General features: G+C 57.0%; 1 protein-coding gene across 2 annotated transcripts in view; it reads right to left on the bottom strand.

The window, feature by feature from the left end:
* CCDC138 (coiled-coil domain containing 138) overlaps positions 1-20,598 on the bottom strand; it is a 76,710-nt gene that overhangs the window by 23,676 nt on the left and 32,436 nt on the right. Inside the window, exons 11-13 of one of the 2 annotated variants that reach the window (XM_029057570.2) lie at positions 20,215-20,331; positions 18,275-18,464; positions 6,661-6,837 (exon numbers count right to left, since the gene is read on the bottom strand). In XM_029057570.2, coding sequence (XP_028913403.1) covers positions 6,661-6,837; positions 18,275-18,464; positions 20,215-20,331 — 484 coding nt within the window. The remainder of the gene's footprint in view (positions 1-6,660; positions 6,838-18,274; positions 18,465-20,214; positions 20,332-20,598) is intronic. The other variant, XM_029057571.2, reaches the window with a different exon arrangement.

Here is a 20,598-nt window from a genome sequence, read left to right as displayed (position 1 = left end):
CGGGACGATTTAGAAAGCGGCTCTCCCCTCGGCAACCGACTTGCGGCTGAAGGCTTAACGACCGTTGAACGCTCGGTCCCGCCCCAACCGTGTCTCCGGTCATGAGGAAACCGGGGAGGCTTTCCCCGAGTCTCTTGGGACGCCCGAGAGGCGAGGCGTCGGAAAGAACGAACGGTTGGGGCGTCGTCGTTCGTTCGTTCGTACAATCGGATTTCTCGAGCGCTTACTGTGCGCGGAGCGCTCGGGAAAGCACCACACAACAATAAACAGGGACATCCCCCGCCCACAGGCCCGTCACAGGGCAGGGACCGTCTCTCTCCGTTACCGATCTGCCCGTTCCAAGCGCTCTGCACAGAGTAAGCGCTCAGTAAATACTACTGAATGAATGAACAGAATGGGGGAGGCGGACATCGATACAAACGAATAAGATTACCGATATTTATACGTGCTCTGGGGCTGGCGGGGGAGGGCGAAGGGAGCGGGTCGGGGTGACGCGGCAGGGGGTGGGAGATGAGGGAAAGTGGGGCTTAGTCTGGGAAGGCCTCTTGGAGGAGACGGGCTCTCGGCAGGGCTTTGGACGGAGGAGAGAGCGGTTGTCCGTCGTATCAGAGGAGGGGAGGCGTTCCGGGCCGGAGGCGGGCCGTGGGCCTGGGGCTCGGGGGCGAGACGGGCTCGGTGCTTCGGGGGAAGCGGCGTGGCTCGGTGGAAAGAGCCCGGGCTTGGGAGTCAGAGATCACGAGCTGGACTCCCGGCTCGGCCCGCTGGGCGGCCGTGCGACCGTGGGCGAGTCGCTTCGCTTCTCTGGGCCTCGGTTCCCTCATCTGGAAAATGGGGATTAGCAGCGTGTGAGCCCCCACGTGGGCCAACCGGATTCCCCTGGATCTCCCCCAGCGCTCGGCGCCTGGTAAGCGCTTAACCACTACCGACATCATTATTAGGTGGGACGGAGGCCCGGGGAGAAAGTCAGCGTCAGAGGAGTGAAGCGTGTGGGCCCGGGGGGTAGAAGGAGAGAAGCGAGGCGAGGTAGGAGGGGGGCAAGATGACGGGCTGCTTTAAAGCCAACGGAGAGGCGTTTTTGTTGGATGCGGAGGGGGATGGGCGACCACTGGAGTCTTATCTGAGGAGCGGGGTGACGTGTCCAGAACGTCTGAGTGAAGAAACGATCCGGGCAGCGGAGTGAAGTACGGACTGGAGTGGGGAAAGGCCGGAGGCTGGGAGGTTCAGCAAGGAGGCTGATGCGGTAATCCAGGTGGGATGTGATGATAATAATAACGTTGGTATTTGTTAAGCGCTTACTGCGTGCAGAGCACCGTTCTAAGCGCCGGGGGAGACACGGGGGAATCGGGTCGTCCCACGCGGGGCTCCCGGTCTTCATCCCATTTTCCGGATGAGGGAACTGAGGCACGGACAAGTGAAGCCACTTGCCCACCGTCGCACGGCTGACGAGGGGCAGAGCCGGGATTCGAAGCCATGACCTCGGGCTCCCGAGCCCGGGCTCTGTCCGCTGAGCCCCGCCGCTTCTCAGTATGGCCACGGAGTGCTGTTTCGGTTTTCGGTCTCAGGTGGTAGTGAAGGGTAAAATGACTTTATAACGGCCCGTAATTTGGGATCTTCGCCTTGAGCTTCGAAACGAGGGTCTTCTAAGACCAAGTTAACCTGAGCAATGTTCTCTCTTCGTTCTACTTAAAGAGACCATCTACGTCGGGGGGGGGGGGAGGACCCGGGTTCGAATCCCAGCTCTGCCCCCTGCCCGCCGTGTGACCTTGGGCAAGTCGCTTCATTCATCCATTCATATTTACTGAGCACTCACCGTGTGCGAAGCACTGCACTAAGCATCTGGGAAGCAGCGTGGCTCAGTGGAAGAAGCCCGGGCTCGGGAGTCAGAGGTCACGGGTTCGGCTCCCGGCTCTGCCACCCGTCAGCTGTGCGACCGCGGGCGAGTCGCTTCACTTCTCCGGGCCTCGGTTACCTCCTCCGGAAAACGGGGATGAACCGTGAGCCTCACGTGGGACCGCCTGATTCCCCCGTATCTCCCCCGGCGCTTAGAACGGCGCCCTGCACATAGTAAGCGCTTAACGGATACCAACATTATCATTATCATCGTTACTGGGAGAGCGCACTCGAACAACGGACACATTCCCCGCTCACAAAGCGCTCACCGTCACCCCTTCCGTGAGCCTCGGTGACCACATCTGCAAAACGGGGATTAAGATCCGCGGGACGCGGACCGCGTCCGGCTGGATTCGCTCGCGCCGACCCCAGCGCTCAGCTCAGGGCGTGCCGCACAGTAAGCGCTTAAATCCCATCAAGGGACATAAACGAGAAAAGGACTCGAAAGGTAAAGCCCACGGAAAGGGGGAACCGTTTCGCTCCAAGCACAGCCCGCGGACGTGAAACTGGGGACTCTTCCTGGTCCACCCCGAGATGCGCTCCCGGGTCTGTTCCGAATCCCGGTTCTCCCGTCTCCGCTCCGTTGAATAAACTCTTCCCCAGGCGTGGGGTTCCCTCCCTTTCCTCAAACCCGGCAAACCGCCTCACCTTCAAAGCTTCCCAGAAAAACGCCCACCTCCTCCCCACTAATCCCCATCATCCTAGTTCCGTCTCCCCGGCGGCCCCCCCCCCCCCCCCCCCCCGGCGCGCCTGAGTCGACATCGGTTCACGCGTTACGCTCATCTCTTCATTCTGGCTTACGTTTAACGCCGTCCGTCGTCGCCCCTCCCGTTACGGGCCCCGCCTGCCCGCCGCCGTCGATCGACGCCCTGTACCGAGCGCTCGCTGCGTGCGCAACGCTGCATTCGGCGCTACCCCGGAGTCAGCGGCGCGGCGGAGAGAGCCCGGGCTTGGGAGTCGGACGGCGCGGGTTCGACTCCCGGCTCTGCCGCTCGGCAGCTGCGCCGCTGTGGGCGAGCCGCTTCACTCCTCTGGGCCTCAGCGACCTCGTCTGGAAAACGGGGATTAAGACCGTGAGCCTCACCTGGGACCACCTGATGACCCCGTATCTCCCCCGGCGCTTAGAACGGTGCTCGGCACGTGGTAAGCGCTTAACGGATACCAACACTAGTAGTAGTAGTAGTAGTAGTAGTAGACACGATCCCTGCCCACGAGAAGCTCAGAGTCTAGAGGGGAAGAGCTCGGTAAAGCGATCTGCACAGCGTAAGCGCTCGATGAATACGACCGAATGAACGAAGAGCGGTCTGGAATATAAACCGCTCGAGATCCCGGGCTGCGTCTTGGACCGCGGGTGCTCTCTGGGGGCTCGGTCCGTCGTCGCTCTCAACGCAACAGGGCGGCGCGGCTCGGTGGGAAGGGCCCGGGCTCGGGAGTCCGAGGCCGTGGGTTCGAATCCCGCCTCTGCCCTCTGTCATCTGGGCGACTCTGGGCGAGTCCCTTCACTCCTCTGTGCCTCAGTGACCTCACCTGGAAAATGGGGATTAAGACTTGGAGCTCCGCGAGAGACAACCTGATCACTTGGCACGCCCCCACCCGCGGCGCTCAGAACGGTGGCTTATCGTGAGCGCTTAACGAACGCCATCCCTGTGACCGTCACACATCGACGACGACGGTGACGGGATGGCGCGCCCTCTCCCCACCGAAGCCCGTCTGCGGAATCGTCTTCCGACCAAGTCCCAGGCGGTGTCGTCCCTTTTAAGCTCACGGCGGAAGCCCAGCGTTTGAGTCGGGCAAACCCCGACCGGCTTCTCCGGCGAGCTGAGGTAGGGACCTGGCTTCTGTTGAGATTTGTGGTTTTTAGGAACCGTTCAGAAGCATAATTGCCCCCAGGAGCCTTGGGGCGCCCTGTGAACTGTTCAGTATGTTATCTCGGTTAATTTCGCGTAGTACCTCACTCAAAGGAACCCAAAGCTATCTCGAGCTATCTCATCCTTCTTTAATGTTCCTATTAAGGCAAGAAGAGACAGGTTGATCCTCAGTTCGAGTGAGGCACGGAAAGACCCACGGTGACTCAGCACCGGAATGCGGGCAAAGTCCTGTTTTTCCTCGTACGAGGCCCGGGATTACCTCTCCTGGGCCCCCTGACCCGATGGGGTTCATTCGCTCGTATTTACTGAGCACTTACCGTGTGCGCAGCACGGTCCTAAACGAGATGCTCCCAAATTCAAGAGTATTTCTTGAGCGCTTACTGTGTGCAGAGCACTGTACTAAGCGCTTGGAACGGACAATTCGGCAACAGAGAGAGACGGTCCCTGCCCCCTGACGGGCTCACGGTCTGATCGGGGGAGACGGACAGAAAAAAAAACAATAGCAATAAATAGAATCGAGGGGATGGACATCTCATTAACAAAATAAACGGGGTAATAAAAATATACAGAAATGAGCCCAGTGCTGAGGGGAGGGGAAGGGAGAGGGGGAGGAGCAGAGGGAAAAGGGGCTCAGCCGAGGGGAGGTGAAGGGGGAAGGGGAGGAGCAGAGAGTGGAGGGGGAGCAGAGGGAAAAGGGGAAGCTCAGTGTGGGAAGGCCTCTCGGAGGAGGTGAGCTCTAAGGAGGGTTTTGAAGAGGGGAAGAGAATGAGTTTGGCGGAGGCGAGGAGGGAGGGCCTTCCGGGACCGCGGGAGGACGCGGCCCGGGGGTCGGCGGCGGGACGGGCGAGGACGGGGGCCGGCGAGGAGGCGGGCGGCGGAGGAGCGGAGCGTGCGGGGTGGGCGGTGGAAAGAGAGAAGGGAGGACGGGTAGGAGGGGGCGAGGGGATGGAGAGCCCCGTAGCCCAGAGTGAGAAGTTTTTGTTTCGGGCGGAGGTCGACGGGCGACCGCTGCGGGTTTTTAAGAAGGAGAGTGACAGGCCCAGAGCGTTTCTGCCGGAAGATGAGCCGGGCGGCGGAGCGAAGGATAGACCGGAGCGGGGAGAGACGGGAGGAGGGGAGATCGGAGAGCGGGCCGACACGATAATCCAGTCATCTACAAGCACTCCGTGTAAGCCAAAGTCCTAGAGAATTCACTCATTCATTTAATCGTATTTACTGAGAGCTTACTGTGGGCAAAGCACTGTACTAAGCACTCGGGAGGGTAGAATATCACAAGAAACAGACACAGTCCCTGCCCACCATGAGTTTAGAGTCTAGAGAGGGAGTTATCTATAGAAATAAATGAAGAAGTTGAGGGGTGGAAGTAACAGGTGGGACTTTTCTCATCACACCCACCCTGAAGAGGGTTGGGGGTCAGGATTCTAAGCCCGACCCTATCGCCTGCCTGCCGAGTGACCCCGGGCAAGTCCTTTCACATGGCGTGATGGACAGAGCAGGGGCCCGGGAGTCAAAAGGTCTTGGGTTCTGATCCCGGCTCTGCCACCTGTCGGTTACGTGACCCCGGGCGAGTCGCTTCGCTTCTCTGGGCCTCAGTCACCTCATCTGCAAAATGGGGATCGAGACTGTGAGCCCTGCACGGGACGGGGATTGTGTCCACCCCTGCCCTTAGTACAGCGCCTGGCACAGAGTAAGCACTTAACAGATACCGTTATTATTATTTTCTGTGCCTCCGTCTCCTTGTCCGTAAAATGGGGATTCAATCCCAGTCATTCATTCATTCATTCATTCAACCAACCGTATTTACTGAGTGTTTACTGTGTGCAGAGCACTGTACTAAGCCCTTGGAAAGTACAATTCGGCAACAGGTAGAGACCATCCCTGCCCAGCGACGGGCTCACGGTTTAGAAGGGGGGGGAGACAGACGACGATACAGAACACGTAGATGGACATCAGTGGCGTCAAAATAGAGAAATAGAATTCTTCCTCCTACTTTGACCGTGAGCCCTATGTGAAACAGGGGAATATCTAATCTGATTACCTTATAGCTAATGATATTAATGTGAGTAGTTGTTAAGCGCTTACTATGTGCACGGCACCGTTCTAAGCGCCGGGGTAGATACAGGGTCATCGGGTCGTCCCACGTGAGGCTCACGGTCTTCATCCCCATTTTCCAGATGAGGTCACTGAGGCGCAGAGAAGTGAAGCGACTCGCCCACGGTCCCACAGCTGACAAGTGGCAGAGCCGGGATAAGAACCCACGACCTCTGACTCCCAAGCCCGGGCTCTTTCCACTGAGCCATGCTGCTTCCATAATAATAATAATAATAATAATAATAATGTTGGTATTTGTTAAGCGCTTACTACGTGCAGAGCACTGTTCTGAGTGCTGGGGGAGATACAGGGTAATCGGGTTGACTGTGAGGCTCACGGTCTTAATCCCCATTTTCCAGACGAGGTAACTGAGGCGCAGAGAAGTGACTCGCCCACAGTCAGCCGCCAAGTGGCAGAGCCGGCACCCGAACCCGTGACCTCGGACTCCCAAGCCCGGGCTCCGTCCACCGAGCCGCGGCCCCAGCGCTGGGGACGACGCTTGGCCGACGGTAAGCGCTTAACAGCTACAGCTACGGGAGCGAGGCGATGAAGCGAGGGAGGGCGGGGGGAAAGGGTGCCGAGCTCGCGTGGGCCAACGTCCGGCCGGTAGCAGCGAGAGGTGACGTTCTCACGGACGAGAGAAGACCTGGGCGAGTTGTCTACGTCTCTATCCACGCCTGTTACGATTAAAGGAAAGAACGCTTTGGCATGGGGCAAATGACGCCAAACGACGCCAAGTGTGTAAAGAGGGAGCTGCCCGCTCAGACGGGATGGAGTTGAGCGGCGCTGTGCATACGTTATAAGAACTTACTTGACTCTGCCGTCATCTGAAGCAAACTATCGATGACATTCGACAGCAGTCCTTTACTGGATATTCTCAGGTGATCCAAAAGGAGCGGCACGGCCCGACACTCCAAAAATAAGGCTTTCCCTTCGTCGGTCTTCAAGTCCAAGCACAGAGAATCAAACGCCTGAGCCAGGTAATCCGCTGCGAGGAAATAAAACGCCAAATCGACAGACGTTCGCTAGCATTTACGGAGCGCTTACGGAGTGCGGGGCGCCGTACTAAGCGCTTGGAACGGACAGATCGGGGACGGGACCAGAACCGAACGGGGACGGGACAAATCGGTAAGGTCACAGTGGCCCGCCCGATCGACGATCAGACCCGGCAGAAGGGACGAAAATGGGCCAACTCGAGCCATCCCCCTAAAGAAACAAGTGAAATGCTTCCGTGGATGTGGTCTTCAGGTCGTTCATTCATTCATTCAATCGTATTTATCGAGCGCCTACTATGCGCAGAGCGCTTGGAACGGACAAATCGGTAACAGATAGAGACGGTCCCTGCCCTCTGACGGGCTCACGGTCTGATCGGGGGCGACGGACGGACGAGAACAGTAGCAACGAATAGAACTACTTCCCAGCGCGGGGCCGAAAACTGATGATGAGAATAATGATAACGTTGGTATTTGTTAAGCGCTTACTATGTGCAGAGCACTGTTCTAAGCTCTGGGGTGGACACAGGGGCATCGGGTCGTCCCACGTGGGGCTCGCGGTCTTCGTCCCCCATTTTACAGATGAGGGAACTGAGGCCCAGAGAAGTGAAGTGACTCGCCCACGGTCACACAGCTGACGGGCGGCGGAGCTGGGATTCGAACTCATGACCCCTGACTCCAAAGCCCGTGCTCTCTCCACTGAGCCACGCTGCTTCTCTCAGAAAGGGAGACGAGTCGAATGGGATAGAGTCGGCTCAACTGGAGCCGTACGGGCACGATGGCTTCCGAAGGCCCTTCCTTCAAGTATTTTCAGTTTTCTCCGTTCTCAGGGGTCGCTCCCCCCAGACTGGCTGTGTTGGCTTTAAATCAGGCTTTCTCCAGGCCCCAGATTTCCAGTCCTTCTCTCCCTAATTCCATAACTGCACCACGCATGCCAATTAAGCACTAAATTTAATAATCCAAATAACTGCTAGGCCTAATTACTGGAGTACCCGATATGCCCTCTGACTGGAGAAACTAACAGCAAGGCAGAAAATCTGCTTCACTTGACTCTTCTTAAACAATCTGCACGCACAATTCAGAAAAGAAAGTTTTCTTAGATATGCTTAGGCTTGTTTTTCCTCCAACCATGATGCATAACCGTGTCATTAAAGGTAGCGGGAGCACCGCACAGAGACCACTGTTTCAACAGCAGTGTATTTAATCTGCATCATCGAGAAAGGCATTTTTAAGCCGATGCGATTACGGCTCGGTAACTCGACGGAACGCTCTTTCGCTCATTCAAGTGTATCTGTCGGGCGCTTGCCGCGTGCCAAAGCGCTGTAATGATAATGTTGGTATTGGTTAAGCGCCTACTACGTGCCGAGCACGGTTCTAAGCGCTGGGGGAGATCCAGGGTCCTCAGGTCGTCCCACGCGAGGCTCACAGTTAATCCCCATCTTGCAGACGAGGGAACCGAGGCGCAGCGAAGCGAAGCGACTCGCCCCCCGGTCGCACAGCTGACAAGGGGCAGAGCCGGGAGTCGAACCCATGACCTCTGACTCCCAAGCCCGGGCTCTTTCCGCCGCGCCACGCTGTACTAAGCACTTGGGAGGATACGGTAACAAACAGACCCGTTCCCTGCCCGTAATAAGCTCACGGTCTAGAGGGGGGAGCCGGACATTAATATACGTGAATGTATTATTTGACATCTTGCAGATATGCACGCAGACATATTTGAACAATACAGACTTCCTGAATATTTTCTTAACACTCCAATAACGTGGGTATCTGTTAAGCGCCTACTGTGTGCCGAGCACCGTTCTAAGCGCCGGGGTAGATACGGACGGGGTCATCGGGTCGTCCCACGTGTGAGGCTCCCGGTCTTCATCCCCGTTTTCCAGATGAGGTCACTGCGGCACCGAGAAGTGAAGTGACTCGCCCACGGTCACACAGCTGACAGGTGGTGGAGCCGGGATTAGAACCCATGACCTCTGACTCCTAAAGCCGTGCTCTTTCCACCGAGCCACGCTCGGGTAAAACGGCAACCGCTCCTACTAGCCGTTGGGGGCTAGAATCACGATAGCCCCCCCCCCGGAAGATGCTTCTTCCAACGCGGTTTTCTTCTCTAGATATTTCTGAAATCACTACAGGTAGGGTGCATTACACTTTCTCCTTCGCCACAGACATTTTCTGGGATTTATTATTAATAATCACGATCCCGACGGTAGCTGTTAAGCGCACACCGTGCCAGGCGCCGTGCTCAGTGCCGGGATGGAGACGAGCAAAGCGAGCGGGACACGGTCCCCGTCCCACATGGGGCTCGGACTCGCCATCCCCGCTTTCCGGAGGAGGTAACTGAGGCGCAGGGGAGTGAAGCGACTCGCCCAAGGTCCCGCAGCGGGGCCTTCCGCCGGCAGGGTAAAGATACCGCCGTAAAGGTTTCGAGCCACTCTTCATCTCCCTTTGGTAGTTTCTGTGATACGCCAATATTTTAACCCTTCTCCTTTCCCCTCCTTGACGGTCCTCGTCTTCCCTTCCCCATCCAGGCCTCTAGCGGGGCGGGAGGCCGTGCGGCCCGGTGGAGGACGCGGGGACGTGGGCGTCAGGAGAGCCGGGTTCTAATCCCGGCCCGGCCGGTCCGGCGCGTGACCTCGTGCCAGTCACGTGGCTTCTCCGCGCCTCAGTTCCCCCGTCTGCGGCATGGGGATCCGACACGTGTCCTCCTCCCTTCACAGACAGGGATCCCTACGAAGGATGCGACGACCCGGCATCTACTCCGGCGTCCGGCACTAGGCGTGGCACGGGATAAGCGCTTAAACACCACAATTACCGTTATTATGATTATCATCACAGTTTGGGTTAAGTTGTATTCCAGCGCAGGGCAGCGTACTGAACGTCTGGGAGAACACAACGGAATTAGGAAACGCGATCCCTGCCCACGAGGAGCCGAAGATCTGACAGACGGGAGACGGGAGCGATCGTAAATTACGCTCAGGGAAGCGGCGTGGCTCAGCGGAAAGAGCCCGGGCTTGGGAGTCAGAGGTCATGGGTTCGACTCCCGGCTCTGCCACATGTCAGCTGCGTGACTTTGGGTAAGTCACTTCACTTCTCGGTGCCTCCGTTCCCTCATCTGGAAAATGGGGGACGAAGCCCGTGAGCCCCACGTGGGACAACCCGATTCCCCTGTGTCCACCCCAACGCTTAGAACGGTGCTCGGCACATAGTAAGCGCTTAACAAATACCAACGTTATTATTATGATTATTATGCGCCGAGCACCGTCCTAAGCGCTGGGGGAGATACAGGGTCAGCAGGTCGCCCCACGTGAGGCTCACGGTTAACCCCCATTTGACAGATGAGGGAACTGAGGCCCAGAGAAGTGAGGTGACTCGCCCGCAGTCCCCCAGCTGACAGGCGGCGGAGCCGGGATTCGAACTCATGACCTCTGACTCCCAAGCCCGGGCTCTTTCCACTGAGCCACGCTGCTTCTCTGGCAGCTGTGTGACTGTGGGCAAGTCACTTCACTTCTCTGGGCCTCGGTGCCCTCATCTGGACAACGGCGATTGACCGCGAGCCTCACGTGGGACGACCCGATCGCCCTGTCTCTCCCCCAGCGCTTAGAACGGTGCTCTGCACATAGTGAGCGAGCGCTTAACAAATACCAACATGATTATTATTAAGTTAGAGCGTTTAGGACATGAGGTACCTAAGAGCTACGGGAGACTGCGGACCCTGCTGACCTCGTATCTCTCCCTACGCCTTAGTACAGTGCTTGGCACATAGTAAGCACTCAAATATCCCAGTTATTACCAGTATCATTACTGGTTTCTTAACTAGTAGCAGTCGGGAGGCTGAGAGATACGGGGGATTAGCTTGAAATGCATCAACAAAGACCTCCTAGAGGAGATGTGACTTCTGAAGGCTTTTTAATTCACTCAGTCATATTTACCGAGCACTTTCTGTGCGCCGAGCACTGTGGCAAACGCTCGGGACAGTCCGACAGAACAGTAAACACTCGTTGCCCGTGGAAGGGAAGCAGCGTGGCTCGGTGGAAAGAGCCCGGGCTCGGGAGTCAGGGGTCACGGGTTCCAATCCCGGCTCCGCCACCTGCCAGCTGTGTGACTGCGGGCAAGTCACTTCGCTTCTCCGCGCCTCAGCGACCTCCTCTGTAAAACGGGGATGAAGACGGTGCGCCTCACGTGGGACAACCCGACTACCCCGTACCGCCCCCGGCGCTTGGCCCGTGGTACGCGACGAACCGATTCCGTCATTATCGTCGTCAAAGTCTAGAGACGTAAGCTTTTAAGAACGGGAAGAGCTCTGGATCGTGGGATACGAAGGGAGAAGGTGGGGGTCGAGGGGGGCGTGCGAGCAAGGGGTCGGCGACGGCAGAGGAGAGAATGAGGGGCAGCGAGCGGGTCAGCTTGAAAGGGACGAAGAGCGCGTGCTGGGGTGCGGTGGGCAAAGAGAGTGGAGAAACGGGAAGGCGAAGCGCCTTGAGCTGAGGGTCCGTGGCTTCTGACCGAGGCGGGAACAGGAACCCGCTCTGTGCGGGCCACGGGGGACCGAACTCTAATGGGTTTCCAGAGGTCGAGGCCAAGACGGACGGCGGAATGTCCGCGGCGCCAACGGGGGCCGGGCGCGGACGGGGCTCTCGGTCCCGGTGCCACGATCCGCGCCCGCGGCCTCGACCGCCCGAGCCGGGGCGGGCGCCGGGGCGGGGGACGGGGGACGGGGACGGACGGACGGGCACGGACGGTCGAGGAGGAGGTCGACGGTGACCTCGGAGAGAGACTCTCGCGGGGGGCTCTCGGGGGGACCCGGCCGGCTGGGGGCCGAGGAGGCAGTTAGAAGGGAGGAAATGGAGGCAGGGGTTGGCCAGGATCGGGTGGAGGAAGATGGGACAAAGGCACAGATGGCGCAGTGGGATCAAGAGAAAATACGGGAGACCCGTCCACGGCTTCCGGGCCCGGGTATTTAAGCATCGCTAACTTGGGTTCTAATCCCGGCTCCGCCACGCGTCCGCTCTGTGACCCTGGGTCTGTCACCTAACTTCTCCCCCTGTAAAATGGGGACTGAGAGTGATAATGATAATAACGTTGGCATCTGTTAAGCGCTCACTATGTGCCGAGCACCGTTCTAAGCGCTGGGGTAGACACAGGGGAATCGGGTCGTCTCACGTGGGGCTCGCGGTCTCAATCCCCATTTTCCAGATGAGGGAACTGAGGCGCAGAGAAGTGAAGCGACTCGCCCACGGTCACCCAGCCGACGAGTGGCAGAGCCGGGATTCGAACTCATGAGCCCCGACTCCAAAGCCCGTGCTCCTTCCACTGAGCCACGCTGCGCAGAGTGGGAGCGTCCAGTCTGATCAACCGATATCTACCCCGGTGCTTAGGACGGTGCTTGGCTCACAGTGAGCACGGAACGAGCACCATAATCATCGTCATCATTACCATGATACTACTTTCCCTTCCTTCTCCTCAACTGTGCATTATTTAATGAGCCCGCCTTCCCCGCTAGACGGCGAGGACCTTCTCACGTCCCGCCGCTGGCCTGGAACGTCCCCCGCCTCAAAGCCGACGACGACCCTTCTCCCCTTCAACGCTTTATTGAAGGTCCTCCTCCTCCGAGAGGCCTTCCCAGCCTAAGCCCCACCTTTCCTCACCTCCCACTCCCTTCTGCGTCGCCCTCTGCTCCTCCCCTCGCCGCTTCCGTACATATCTGTCATTTTATTGATTCGTGTCGCCGTCTCCCCTCCTCTAGACTGGAAGCTCCTCGTGGGCTGGGAGGGTCCGTTGATCGTTGTATCGTACTCTCCCGAGCGCTCAGTCCAGTGCTCCGTACACAGTAAGCGCTCGATAAATACGATCGAATGAACGATCCTCACGCAGGCTCAATCCACCACGTACTCCCAAGTCCTTACTCCAGAACCCGGCCCACAGAGAGCGCCCGGGAGCTACTGTCGATCCGTCGCCGACAACCGGCCCGCCCACCGCGGTGGTGAAGGGAGTGTCGCTTCTGGAAAAGGTTCTCCGCAACACGGGGGGGGGGGGAACCGGATCCCGAACGAAAGACAGACGAATCCGTCAATCCTGTCTGCGGGACTGGGCCCGCAGGGAAAAAGGAACAGTCTCGGGGGGGGGGAGGGGGGGGTCACAAGACCAGACGTGGCCGCTGTCCCAACCCAACGGGGATTTTTTTTCCCGGGAAGCAAAGCTTCCCGGGAGATCCGGCCATCGACCCGGTCCGGCACGCGGGGCGAGTCACCGGCCTCGGAACGCTTCCCGCCTTCTCGGCAATCCGCCGGAGACACTGACCCGTCGGAAACTACTTCAAAGGCAGAGCGAATATCGACGGCAGCGGGGCCTTGCTTCCAATTACTGCCATCGTTCTCGTCCGTCCGTCTCCCCCGATTAGACCGTGAGCCCGTCAGAGGGCGGGGACCGTCTCTTTCCGCTCCCGAATTGTCCATTCCGAGCGCTCCGGTACGGTGCTCTGCACCTAGGAAGTGCTCAATAAATACTACCGAACGCATGAATGAATGAAAGAGCTCAGGCCTGGGAGTCGGGGGACCTGGGTTCTAATCCCAGATAATAATAATTCTTATTATTAATAAGGGCACCGTACTAAGCGCCGGGGTGGATGCAAGCAAAACGGGTGGGACACGGTCCCCGTCCCGCATAAGGCTCACGATCTGAACTCCCCATTTTACAGACGAGGTAACCGCGGCCCAGAGAAGTCGAGCGGCTCACCCAAGGCCACGCAACAGACAGGTGGCAGAGCCGGGATTAGAACCCATGACCTTCTGGCTCCCAGGCCTGTGCTCTATCCACTAGGCCAGACCCGCCACCTGTCTGCCGGGTGATCCTGGGCAAGACGCTACACTTGCCTGGGCCTCGGTTTCCTCAATTGTAAAATAGGGACTCGATCCCTTTTCTCCTCCTACTCAGACTGTGAGCCCCACGTGGGACAGGGACTGGGTCCAACCTGATAAGCCTGTATCTACCCGAGCCCTTAAAACAGAGCTCGACCCCCAATAAACGCTTAACAAACACCATAAAACAAAACGAAATCCCTCAGACGCTCAATCTTCGGGTGGGCAAAAACCGCCAGACGGCCCTCCTTGTCGCCTTTCCAATGTTTTCGGTGAAATCTGGCCAGAGGAAAACGTAGCAATACTTGATCCCGGCTCTAATAATAATACTAATGCTGGTATTCGTTAAACGCTTACTCTGTGCCGAGCACCGTTCTAAGCGCTGGGGGAGCTACGGGGTCATCGGGTCGTCCCACGTGAGGCTCACAGTTAATCCCCGTTTTACAGATGGGGGAACTGAGGCCCGGAGAAATGAAGCGACTCGCCCACAGTCCCCCAGCTGACAAGCGGCAGAGCCGGGATTCGAACTCATGACCTCTGACTCCCGAGCCCGGGCTCTTTCCACCGAGCCACGCGGCTTCTCCGCTGCTGCTCTGCTCTGCCGCTTGTCAGCTGTGTGACCTTGGGCGAGTCACCGCACTTTCTCTGGGCCTCAGTGACCTCATCTATAAAATGGGGATGAAGACTGTGAGCCTCACGTGGGACAACCTGATGACCCTGCATCGACCCCAGGGCTTAGAAGAGCGCTTTGCACACGGTAAGCGCTCAACAAATGCCATCATTATTATTATCATGCTTGATTATTTGCTCGAGAGAACCCAAATCAAAGTGTCAGCAGGGGCTCTTTCACACATTCTCGAATATCGGAGCTGTTCTATTTATTTGCCATTGTTTTAACGAGACGTTCTTCCCCGCGACTCTATTCATCGCCATCGTTCTCGTCCGTCCGTCTCCCCCCGATTAGACCGTGTGCCCGGCGAAGGGCGGGGACCGTCTCTCTCTGTTACCGGTTTGTCCGTTCCAAGCGCTTAGTACGGTGCTCTGCACCTTGTAAGCGCTCGATGAATACCGCTGAATGAATGAACGAATGAAAATCTATTCCAACACGATCCCTCTTCCGGGCACGAGGCGCTTCGGCAGTAAAATGGACAGCGGAGAGAAACGTAAATCACGAACGCCTCCACTTTCCGGAGCAAAGGTTTAATAGACGGTGCCATCTACGGTATTTCGGGCACTTGACACAATCGGCTGTCGAACGCGAAGCGACCCGCCACGATGACAATAAGAAGTCAACGATACTCTCCGGCGTAGGGTCGTTTTCCAAAGCGGTGAATCGGATTTTAAAAAGAAAAAAAAAAAAAAATCATTTCTTCAAGAGTCTCTTCTGGTTTTGAAAAAATGACAAAACCAGCACCCGCAATCTCCCATTGGGAATTACATTTCGTGAGGATTTCAAATCCGGTTTCACTGGCACTTGTCGTCGGATACAATAAACGGGCTGAGCGTCCGCTAACTCCGCTGCATCGTACTCTCCTAAGCGCTTAGTACGGCGCTCTGCACGTAATAATAATAGCAATGTTGCTATCTGTTAAGCGCTTACTACGTGCAGAGCACTGTTCTACGCGCTGGGCTACAGGGTCATCAGGTTGGCCCACGTGCGGCTCGCGGTCTTCATCCCCGTTTGACAGATGAGGGAACTGAGGCCCAGAGACGTGAAGCGACTCGCCCACGGTCACACAGCTGCCAAGTGGCAGAGTCGGAATTCGAACCCCTTATCATAATAACAATGCCGGTATTTGTCAAGCGCTTACTATGTGCAGAACACTGTTCTAAGCACTGGGGGAGATGCAGGGTCATCAGGTCGTCCCTCGTGAGGCTCTCACTTAATCCCCATTTTCCAGATGAGGGAACTGAGGCCCAGAGAAGTGAAGCGACTCGCCCGCGGTCACACAGCTGTCAAGTGGCAGAGTCGGCATTCGAACCCATTGCCTCTGACTCCCAAGCCTGGGCTCTTTCCATTGCGCCAGGCTGCTTCTCTAATAATAAGCATAATCAGATAATGAGCGTGCAATAAAATACCATCAATGGATTGATTTTCAAGTGTCATCCTGTGGCCTTGCGAACACGGCTCCGTGACGCCTGTTGCTGCTCGCGACAGGGCAATGAGAGTTTCTCTTTGCCTGGGCCCACACGTTCCCCCACCCACTCTCCCCTCTGAATCTCCTTGAATTCTGATTTTCACCCCAGCCCCACCACACTTCTGAAAATATCCTGCCGCTCTCTGATTTCCCCTATCTGTAACTTTTCGTTCAGTGTCTGTCTGCCTCCCCCCGTAGCCTGTAAATTCTTCGTGTGCAAGGATCACGTCTCCCAACTCCGTATTTTTATCATTATCGTTATGGTAAGAGAAGCAGCGCGGCTCAGTGGAAAGAGCCAGGGCCCGGGAGGCGGAGGTCACGGGTTCGACTCCCGGCTCTGCCGCTTGGCAGCTGTGTGACCGTGGGCGAGTCGCTTCACTTCTCTGGGCCTCAGTTCCCTCATCTGTCGAACGGGGATGAAGACCGTGAGCCTCACGTGGGACAACCTGATCACCCTGTATCTACCCCAGCGCTTAGAATCGTGCTCTGCCCATATCTGTACATTCCAGGTGCTTAGTACAGTGCTCTGCCCACAGTAAGCGCTCAATAAAGACTATCGAATGAATGAATGAATAGTAAGCGCTTAACCAATACCAACATTATTATTATTATTTAGCAACCAGTCGGGAAACGGGCAGATGGAAAGCCTCGTTTCTCCTAGCTACTAACGTCAGTTTCACACGCAGCGTATTATCCTAGTGCTGATCCAGCGAACTGCCAAAACATCCCACTCAAAAAAAAAAGACAGTCTTTAGATTCAAAATATGTCAATCGCGTTTATTAAGCATGCACTGTACTAAGCGCTTGGTAGAGTACGATACGACAATGTATAAATAACACATTCCCTGCCCACAACAGTCTCCCTGCAAAACCAGCATCGATTATCCCCGATATTTACTGAGCTCCCATACGCGGAGCACCTCACCCGATATCCGGAACCGCACGGACCATTAAAAGACTCATTTCCCGACCTCAAGGAGTTGACACCCAATGGGGAAATAATAATAATAATAATATTAATAATGATAACGATGGTATCTGTTAAGCACTCACACCGTTCTAAGCGCTGGTGTAGAGACAAGGTCGTCAGGCTGTCCCACGTGAGGCTCACAGCCTTAATCCCCATTTTCCAGATGAGGGAACTGAGGCCCAGAGAAGCGAAGCGACTCGCCCAGGGTCACACAGCGGACAGGTGGAGCCGGGATCGGAACCCACGGCCTCTGACTCCCAAGCCCGGGCTCTCTCCACCGAGCCACGCGGCTTCTCGGGAAAACAAGCTGCCAGAAATTGTACTCGGGCAGCAGAAGCAAAAAAAAAAAAAAAAAAAAAAAATCACAGCTGCACAATAAAACCTAATAGCAACGTTGGTGTCCGTGAAGCGCTCACTACGTGCGGAGCGCTGTTCTGAGCGCTGGGGTGGATCCAGGGCAATCAGGTCGTCCCACGTGAGGCTCACGGTTAATCCCCATTTTACAGAGGAGGTCGCTGAGGCCCAGTGAAGTGACTCGCCCACAGTCACCCAGCGGCCAAGTGGCAGAGCCGGGAGTCGAACCCATGACCTCTGACTCCGGAGCCCGGGCTCTTCCCACATAAACACATGGACTGGACCTATCCGCACACCGGTGCTACGGGCGGCCGACGGGACGACGTGAACGCTATTTATACGAACGCCTCCCTCCCCGTCTAGGCCGTACGGTCGGGGCGGGCGGACGCCGTATCCCAGGCGCGGGGCTACGTTGCTCTGCACATAGGAAGCGCTGAATAAATACGGCGGATTGAGTGGGGTGGAGACGGGCTGGGGGCAGCCTCTTGGGGGAGGTGGGTTTTAGGAGAGCTCCGAAGGAAGGAGGGGGCAGCTGGAGGGGTAGCGGGTTGCCCGCCGGAGGAAGCGGGTGGAGTTGGAGACGGCTAGATCCGCAGTCACAAGGAGCAGGAAAACGTGCAGGGGCGGAGTGGGAGAAGAGAGCGGCGAGACTGGAGAGCGGTGAAACGTCATCGGGCCGTCATACGGTCACTTCACCCTTCACTGCAGCTTGAGACCGACGGCCAAAACGGTACTCCGTAGCCCTACTGAGCGGCTCAGTGGAAAGAGCCCGGGCTTGGGAGTCCGAGGTCGTGGGTTCGACTCCCGGCTCTGCCGCCCGGCAGCCGGGCGACCGGGGGGGGGGGGGGGGGGGGGGGGAGTCACTTCACTTCTCTGGGCCTCGGTTCCCTCATCTGGAAGATGGGGATTCACCGTGAGCCTCACGTGGGACAACCCGATCACCCTGCATCTCCCCCAGCGCTCTTAGAACGGTGCTCCGCACACAGGGAGCGCTTCACAGATACCAACATTATTACTACTATCTACGAAATGACCCAAAACCTTCTTCCAATTATTAAAGCCCCGGGTGGGTTTTGCCGATCCCGTCCCCCGAATTACCTCCGCTCTGAGACCTTACCTCGAGTGACTGTTTTGAGGACGATTAAGGTGGAGAGAAATCTCAGAGGTAGACTGGAGCTCTTAAAAAAAGCCGCCGTCCTCGGTTTACCCCCTGCCAGAGGCTCTGCGGGACTGGGGGCTCCCTTCGTTATTACCCCTTTGAACAGGTCTTCGCCCAGTCTCCTCAGAGTAGAGGTCACAGTCGTGTGCTGTTGGAGAAATGGATTATTTAGCAGACGGGAGAGGGGCCGGGAGAGGGGGAAAAGCTGTCCGTGGGCAGGGAACGGGTCCGTTCCTTGTCAGGGAGCTCTCTCCCAAGGCCTCAGTACGGTACGAGGTGATCAGGCTGTCCCTCGCGGGGCTCGCGGTCTTAATCCCCGCTTTCCAGATGAGGGAACCGAGGCACAGAAGTGAAAGGACTTGCCCGAGGTCACACAGCTGCCGCGCGGCGGAGCCGGGATGAGAACCCTTGACCTCTGACTCCCGGGCCCGAGCTCTTCCCACTGAGCCACGCTGCTTCTAATTATAATCATTACCCTATTTATTTTGTCAACGAAATGTACACCGCCTTAATTCTATTTATTTGCCACTGTCTTAATGAGACGTTCATCCCCTCGATTCTATCCACCGCCGTCGGCCTCGTCCGTCCGGCTCCCCCGATGAGACCGACCGTGAGCCCGTCAAAGGGCAGGGACTGTCTCTGTTGCCCATTTGTACCTTCCAAGCGCTTAGTACGGTGCTGCTCTGCGCGTAGTAAGCGCTCAATAAATACTATTGAATGAATGCAGAAATAACGATGGCATCCGTTAAGCGCTTACTATGTGCCAAGCCCTGTTCTAAGCGCCGGGGAGATACAAGGTGCTCAGGCTGTCCCACGGGGGGCTCACGGTCCTAATCCCCATTTTACAGATGGGGTAAGTGAAGCCCAGAGAAGTCAGTGACTTGCTCAAAGGCACGCAGCTGACAGGTGGCGGAGCCGGGATTTGAACCCATGACCTCCGACTCCCAAGCCCGGGCCCCTCCCACCGAGCCACGCTGCTCCTAATGACGCATTACGCTGCACTGTGGTCTGCGGGCCCTCGGGCTGGGCTTGGAGGGGAGGGGGAGAACGATCAAGCGCACAGTACAGTGCTTTGCACACAGTAAGCGCTTAAGCAATCCGACCGACTGAACGGACGAACGGCTCTCTCTGCGGGTTAATAATAATGTCATAATGTTGGCGTTTGTTAAGCGCTTACTATGTGCAGGGCACGGTTCTAGGCGCCGGGGGGAGATACGGGGTCATCGGGGTGTCCCACGTGGGGCTCACGGTCTTCACCCCCATTTTACAGATGAGGGAACTGAGGCCCAGAGAAGCTACTTGCCCAGTCACACAGCTGACGAGTGGCCGAGCCGGGATTCGAACCCATGGCCTCTGCCTCCCGAGCCCCGGGCTCCTTCCACTGAGCCACGCCGCTCGCTCCACACGGACGAGCTCCGGAGCAGGGCATCCTGGGGGGGGAATTCATTCCCTCGGTCGTATTTATTGCGTGCTTACTGTGCGCAAAGCACTCTACTCCCAAAGCACTTGGAGAAGCAGAGTGGCTCGGTGGAAAGAGCACGGGCTTTGGAGTCAGAGGTCGTGAGTTCAAACCCCGGCTCTGCCACTTGTCAGCCCTGTGACCGTGGGCGAGTCGCTTCGCTTCTCTGTGCCTCACTTACCTCATCTGGAAAATGGGGATGAAGACCGTGAGCCCCACGTGGGACGACCCGATTCCCCTGCGTCTACCCCAGCGCTCGGAACGGTGCTCGGCACGTAGTAAGCGCTTAACAGATACCGACGTTATTATTACTCCCAGCCCCGCGCTCTACCCGCTACGCCACGCGGCTTCCAGTACCGAAGGCCGGCACCGGCCAACCCCGAGAAGCAAATCGCAAGGACCGAGATGCGGCTGTGGAAGTTGGAACGGCATTTCTTACCTGTGTCCCACTATCTAACTGCCTCATAGCCCAGTAGATAAACTTCACAAGCGGTTCGTGCAGTTCGGGGTTCACGAACGGCATCCACTGCAGCTGTTCTGCAATTACTGGCAACAGCTAAAAATAAAAACCAGAAAAAAACCGTGAAAGCCAGAAACCCGGAAAAAACCAAAACGCGCGAAACTGGAAGATCACGCAACTTTTTTCTGCAAATACTTCCAGCCCAAAGGACGCCCAGGACACCAGCTTTCTATTTCCGAAACGCACGCCGAAAGGATAGGTGAAAGAGACGGACCCGCTAACTGAACGGGCCCAACGGAAAAGTTGATATTTAAGGAACCGCAGAATTCCTTAAGAAGCTCTGCTTTAAAAGGGGGGCAAACA

This window comes from Ornithorhynchus anatinus, chromosome 2 (genome assembly GCF_004115215.2).
Source record: "Ornithorhynchus anatinus isolate Pmale09 chromosome 2, mOrnAna1.pri.v4, whole genome shotgun sequence".
NCBI classification, from domain to species: domain Eukaryota; kingdom Metazoa; phylum Chordata; class Mammalia; order Monotremata; family Ornithorhynchidae; genus Ornithorhynchus; species Ornithorhynchus anatinus.
Note: the sequence above shows the minus strand (reverse complement) of the source record. Positions and strands in the feature narration are given on the sequence as shown.